Source organism: Chrysochloris asiatica, unplaced genomic scaffold (genome assembly GCF_000296735.1).
Source record: "Chrysochloris asiatica unplaced genomic scaffold, ChrAsi1.0 scaffold00254, whole genome shotgun sequence".
NCBI classification, from domain to species: domain Eukaryota; kingdom Metazoa; phylum Chordata; class Mammalia; order Afrosoricida; family Chrysochloridae; genus Chrysochloris; species Chrysochloris asiatica.
The window spans coordinates 348980-356314 of NW_006408772.1; the positions used below are offsets into that span (position 1 = coordinate 348980).

Consider the following 7335-nt stretch of genomic DNA (forward strand, 5'->3'; position numbering starts at 1 on the left):
GGATGTCCACTGTGAGACTCATTTTAATTAGACTTTGGGATGTGGGAAAGGGAGAAATCTGTGTAATCTATAGACCCACACCATCAAGGTGGACCAAACAGAAACCACTATAAATGTGAGGGCACAGTTACTATAAATGTGAGGGCACCCTCCTAGGTAACTAAATCTATAACCAATGGAATTGAGGTGGCCCTAACACTTCTTGTGCGCCAACAGACCCAGATGTGAAATGCCATCTATCAAAATAGATTAGCCCTAGACTACTTATTGGCTACAGAAGGCCAAGGGGTATGTGAGAAGTTTAATTTTACTAACTGCTGCATACAAGTAGATGACAAGAATCTGGCAGTAGAAGACCTTGTAAAAATGCAGACAGTTGCCCATGTCCTTGTGCAAACCTGGAATGGGTGGAACCCACAGAGCCTATGGGGAGGGTTCCTTTAAAAGGTTCAAATCCCTCGTAGGTGGGGTCCTGTTTTATTTGGGATTTACTTAATCATTCCATGCCTCCTCCCACTAGCAATCAGGGCCATGTGAGCTGCCGTTAAAACAATAGTCAATCAAAAATGGTACCAACAATCAAAATCAATACCAAAATACCATTCTTTACTCAACATTTACATGATGCCCCTGGGAAAAACTTCCCAAAGGGCATCAAAGGGGCAAATGAACAGGAAAAGGTAGAAGCATTAATTGTCTCTTCCCTGATGGTTCTAATCAGGTTACTGAATGGGACCAATCTTCCCCACTCAGGAGACAAGCTAGAATGTTAATCAGGTCACCAGAATGGGACCAATCCCCCTGGTTTCCCTCCTGTCCTCAAACAGGTCAGCACCCTAGCCCCTCCCCGACTCTGACCCCATATAAGCCTGTGTTGTCCTCCATTGGGTGCTCAGAATCTGGAGAAGCTAGCTCCTCTGAACCAGTTGGCTTAACAAAGTCTGGAATTCTGCTTAATCTCTCTGAGTGGCCTCTGTTTCTCTGACAATGGGTCAAGAGCTGGCCCGGATCCAGAGCTGCTGTGGCATTCTTGGGCTCAGAGTTTCTGTGACACCCTCAGGCCTAGAGGTGGTGTGATACTTATGGGCCTAAGGCTATTGTAACTCTCTCGAATCTAAAAACTGCTGTAACACAACAACAACTTATAAATCTGAATATGGTCTTGACAGATGGTCTTTAGCATTTACAATGAGACAACATTATAGAAATGAGAAGAAAAATACTTCCACACCTATGTAAGGAAATCATGAGTTGCATAATTTTTTACAGTGATTTTTTTCCCCCCTCTACTATTTAACCCATTGCAGTGGGTTCTTAACTGGGGGTGACTTTGCCCTCCCTCACCACTTCCCTCTCTAGGGACATTTGGCAATATCTGGAAATGTTTATGGTTGTTATAATTGATATTTTATGTTCAGAGGAAAGGAAATGATGCTATATATCCTGCAATATACAGGACATGCTCTTCTACAGTATATAATTCCTATACCAAAATGTCAATGGTACCAAGGTTGAAAAATTCTGTATTATAGTGATGACTCAGAAAGAATGAATTTGAGTTTATTACCATAAATATATTTTAATGTATTCAATATAACATTATATTGGGTATAATAGAACTTTATATAAAACATGAAAAAATATTGTAACACAAAAGTTATTTCTTTAACTAAATTAAATGTAAAAGGACAGTGGAAACAAATAACGTTTCGGATGCACAGAATCAGACAGAAAAAGTTTGACTTTGTAAATTTCACAAAAAATATGCATTTAAATAAAGATGGAAATGTCCATTTTATCATAATAATTGTTGTTGTTGTTATTGTTGTTAAGTGCTCACTCATAATGACTCTGTATAGGGTTTCCAAGGAGAGGCTGGTGAGTTTGAATCACAAGCTTTCAGTTCAAATCGACTTTGAGGTGTAGTTCCTATCCTATAGTGCCAAACCAAGACTCCTCATAATAATTGGGCCATTCCAAATAGGAGAGCATGTATAGAATGCAGTGGTAGAATTCTTGTATTCTATGTGGGAAACCTGGGTTTGGTTCCTGGACAGTGCATGTAAATTATCAGTTTTACATTCAACAAATCATACACTTCATTTCATGTCAATGATTGCGATCCCTTCCATGTAACAAAAGTTGTTCCTGTAAATCAGATGCAGCTACCACCTCTGTCACTGAAGATTTGCATGTTACTAATATGCTGCACAGACTCCTGGTGTGGTGCTGCGGGATCAGTACTGGACTTCGAATCACAAGGTCAGCAGTTCAAACCTACCATCTGTTCCTCGGAAATCCTATACATGGTCATGAAGAGTCGGAACCAACTCAAAGACACTTAACAACAACAATATGCTGGACAAGTTTCAGCAGAGCTTCCAGACTAAGATGGGCTAAGAAGAAATACCTAGTGATTTACTGCTGAAAATCAGCCAGTGAAAATCTATGAATCAGAAAGCTCTGATGAGCACTCATCTTGGCATGGCACAGAACTAGATAGCGCTTTGTTCCGTTGTGCATGGAATGGTCATAAATTAGGAGCAGACCGGACAACAGGAATCAGCAATAACATCAAAGCCATTACAAAGATGATTTCTTGATTATTTAAATACTTTCTATCAATACCATTGTGCAAAAAATGCCTGGCATTTCTAAATGGTAAATTTAAATATTTATAATGTCTTTACCAATTAAAATAAAACCTTTACCAAGAGATCATATCAAATAGTTTATTAATGGGTAATTAATATTGACTTTTAATTGAACTTATTTTTGAATATCTAATTTATAATGGTTTGCCATTCTTTGGATCTCTTAATTGCTCTAGAGTTTGTTGAAAATAACTGCTAAGAAAATTGAATGCACTAAGAGAAATAAATCTATTTGTTGAAATGGAATCCCTAGGTTGTACAGTTAACATGTTCAGCAACTCAAAAAGAAGATGTGGGTTTGAGTCTCATCTAGAGGCTCTTTGAAAGAAATGGTTGATGATATACTTGAAGCCATGGAAACCTTTATAGAGAACACAGATGGGATCACCATGAGTTTGAATCAACTTGATGGCAACTAGTATTGTTTAAAAAAGTTACCGGGAGGGGCAATTTACAAGAAGGGGGAGGTTGGTAGAAAAATGATGAAGATAGGTGAAGATACAGGGAGGTATGCAGGATTAAAGGGGATAGAGGAAATAGTGATATATGCACAACCTTGGAACAACAGTGTTATGGATATATATATGAGTTTGAAAGAGGATATTTCATGGGTAACTACAGAGAGGAAATGGAACAACTTTTTGTTACATGGAAGGGATTGCAATCATTGAGATGAAACAAAGTGTATGATTTGTTGAATGTAAAACTGATGATCTTGTCTATAAACCTTCACTCAATTCACAATAAAAAAAAATTTAAAAAGAGACTCACAGTGAAACAGAAATTAAAAGTCCATTTACTCATACATCAGGACTAGAGCTATTCCCATTTTTAGAAATGGATGTGAAAGTAGCTCGTTCTTGTTGAATCCATAACTCTTTTCATTTCTAATTAATAAAAAGACCAAGAAATGTAGCTTATAATTTCTAAGCACTGAATGGCATTTTACATAGTGTAGAACAGAATCCTGTGCTAGGCAATGTCTTTAGTTTCTTGGTGTCTGATCCAAGGATTTACTCGTTGCACCAGAATAAACATCAGTGTAATTGTTTAACAAGTTTAAATTCTGAACAACTGGGTATAAATATAAATGTCAACTTTTTCCAAGTTTCTAAGAGAGGGACTATTTAAGGGTAAAGGGAGAAGACTCACAGTAGTGCTACCTGTAATGTTCTAGTTTTATGTCGAGTGTCTACCACCTTTTGTGCTAGCATTGAACAAAACTGGTTACCTTAATTTGTCTAGTAGAATGTATCTATACATTCTTAATGAAGATTATTTGATGAGGAATACCATGAAGTCATTAAGGTAAAACAGCAGGCTGTGCCAGTGAAAATGTAGAGAAGTCTTAGTCAGTTGATTTTTATCTGTTTTAAACTATAAGATTATGCTAAAATGAATAGGAACAGAAAGATGAATAAGGAAGTTACAACAGACATTTATCAGCAATGACAGATCTTTGATGAGTTGACAGCACCGTCTTTGTCCACAATAAGCAATACAATTCATATATGACGTGAAAGAAAGTCTGCCTTCATCATGTTTAAGGGAAGAGTTGGCAGTTTACATATATTTTTATCTTGAAACTAACAGTAAACATGACAACACATACTAAATACAATTTTCTGGATATCCACACATAACCTGCATTCATACATTAAGTGTTGCATTAGATATTTGTTTTTGATTTAATCCAGTCCCGGTAACGAGTCACTCTGGTATACAGTCCAGGTTTGTTTGGTTTACCACAGTCTATTCCCCAGCTTACTATTCCAATAAGATACCAGGTGTTTGTCTCATGTGCAATAACTAGAGGTCCTCCAGAATCACCCTGGAAAAGAAAAAAAAAATCAGTGTAACAAAGGGGTATCAGTGATGAAAGTTAACCAGTTGAAAGTCTAATACATTAATATTTTATAATCAAATATGCATCAATAATATTGATTGATTTACCATTAACAATACTTACAACTTACTCTTCAAGAAAGACCTCATCTGGAAGGTAGTGTGAATAAAGTCAACTTTTCAGTTTTATTTTTATAAAAGTTTTACTTTTGCTATTTATAAATAATAATCACAATCTGAATTTATGCCCAGACAGTCAATTCTTATCTAAGTGACAACTCAATTTAAAACCTCACCTTCTCCATGAAGCTTCTATGTTAAATAGAAAAAAATTCTCTTGTTTGAATTTGAATTACCCCTTTTTACACCACTCACACCAGTGGACAGCAAGGAGTCCTGGATTCAGTATCCTGTGCAGCAATAGGCTTTAGAGGAGAAAGATATGCAAAACGCAGTCTAAACAAATATGTCCCATTTATCACTGAAAGGATTGCACTGCCAAACAGAAGTAGAATACCTAGCTCTAATATATTGGTTTAAGGCTTGAAAATCATTATAATTGCCTGAAGTTTACACAAACAGTTTTAAAAATTATCGTTTAGCAATGGACCTGTTAATTAAAAAGAAATATTATGTAGAAGTATAATATGGACACTTTCATAAGAGAAAGTGTGCTGCTTGGGTTAGGGATTGAGGCCTAAATTCCGTGCATTTAGTTCACTCCCCTTCTCTTTCTCTACTTCTTAGTAGCCGCTACTGTTCTGTGGACAGGGTAAAAACCCTAGCTTATACCCAAAGAACTCATCCTCAGCTCACTTAGACCACATCTTAATTTGTTGTTGTAGTTAGGTGTCATCAGGTTGGTTCTGACTCATGCTGACTCTATGCACAATAGCACGAAACACTGCCTGGTCCTGTGCCATCCTCACAATAGTTGAGCCAACTGTGCCAATCCATCTCATAGGGGGTTTCCTCCTTTTTGTTGGCCCTCCACTTTGCCAACCATGATGTCCTTCTCCGTGGACTGGTTCCTTGTGATAGCATGTCCAAAGCATGAGAGATGAAGTCTCACCATTATGACTTTGAGGGGCATTCGGGCTGTACTTCTTCCAACACAAATTTGTTTGTTTATCTGACAGATGATGGTACTTTTAATATTCTTCTCCAGCACCATAACTCAAATGCATCAATTCTTCTAAGCTCTTCTTTGTTCATTGTCCAACATTCACATGCATATGAGGTTATTGAAAATATCGTGGCTAGAATCAGGTGCACTTTAGCCCTCAAACAGATATTTTAACTCTCGAACACTTTAAAGAGATCTTGTGCAGCAGATTTGCCTAATGCAATATAACATATAATATTTTGACTGCTGCTTCTATGAGTGTTGATTGTGGATCCAAGCAAAATGACACTTTCAATCTTTTCTCCATATATCATGATGTTATGGATTAATCCAATTATGAGGATTTTTGTTTTGTTTGTAATGAGGTGCAATCCGTACTGAAGGCTGTAGCTTTGATTTAATCAGTAACTATTTAAGACATTTTCACTTCCAATAAGCAAGGGTGTATCATTTAAATATCACAGGTTGTTAATGAATCTTCTTCCAATCCTTATACCACATTCTTCTTTATATAATCCAGCTTCTTGGATTATTTTCTCAGCATAGAAATTAAATAAGTATAGTGAAAAAATACAATACTGACACACACCTTTTCTAATTTTAAATCATTCAGTGTCCCCTTTGTTTGAACAACTGCTTCTTGGTGTATGTACAGGTTCCTCATGAGCACAGTTAAGTGTTCTAGAGTATCCACTCATCGTACTGTTATCAGTTATTCATACTTTGTCATGATCCACACAACCACAAACCTTTGAATAGCTAATAAAATACCTTTCTGATATTCTCTTCTTTCAGTCAAGATCCATCTGACACCAGCAAGGATATCCCTCATTATATGTCCTCTTCTGAATCAAGCTTGAATTTCTTACAGTTCTATGTGAGTACTGTTGCAGCCATTTTCAAATTAACGGCAGCAAAATTGTACTTACATGCTATTGCAATGTATTGATTTCTTCCAATCAGTTGACGGTAGCTAGTTATCTTCCAAGTTTCTTGTCATAGATGAGTAAGTGCTTCCATTGCTGCATCACTTTGTTGAAAGATTTAAATTTGTACTCCATCTATTCCTGGAGACTCATTTTTTGTGAATGCTTTCAGTGCAGCTTGGGCTTCTTCCTTCAAGACTATTGGCTCTTGATCATATACTTCTTCTTAAAATGGTTGAACATTGTTTCTTTTTCTAATAGTAACTCTGTGTATTTCTTATATCTTCTTTTGATGCTTTCTACATAATTCAATATTTTTTACATAGCATCTTCCAGTATTGCAAGACAAGGCTTTAATTTTTTTGCAGTTTTCTCCCTTGAGAAATGCTGAGTGTATTCTTCCCTTTTGGTTTTCTAACTCCAGATTTTTGCACATTTCATTGTTCATTAATACATGACTTTGTCTTCTCAAGCTGCCCTTTGAAATTTCCTGTTCAACTCTTACTTCATCATTTCTTCCATTTTCTTTAGAATCGCTATGCTGGAGAAAAAGTTTCAAAGTACCTTGTGACATTCATTTTGGCTTTTTCCTTTTTTCATATATTTTAAATATCCTTTTTATCTCTTCCTAATGATTTTTTTTTCCTCATAAAGTTTTTTTTTTCTTAAATGTTTTGTTGTGAATTATGTGACAGTTTACATAGGAAAACATTAGTTTTACATTCATTCTATCGTATATCATCTCATTGCCATGGTTATAATCCCCTCCATGCAATCCTTCCCT

The 7335-nt window shown here is 36.2% G+C and overlaps 1 protein-coding gene across 1 annotated transcript in view; it reads right to left on the reverse strand.

Annotated features, from left to right (window-relative positions):
* Positions 1-4323: 4323 nt before the first annotated feature.
* LOC102830676 (transmembrane protease serine 11G-like) overlaps positions 4324-7335 on the reverse strand; it is a 44926-nt gene continuing 41914 nt past the window's right edge. The window contains exon 9 of the mRNA XM_006873783.1: positions 4324-4485. Within this exon, the coding sequence (XP_006873845.1) occupies positions 4324-4485 (162 nt within the window). The remainder of the gene's footprint in view (positions 4486-7335) is intronic.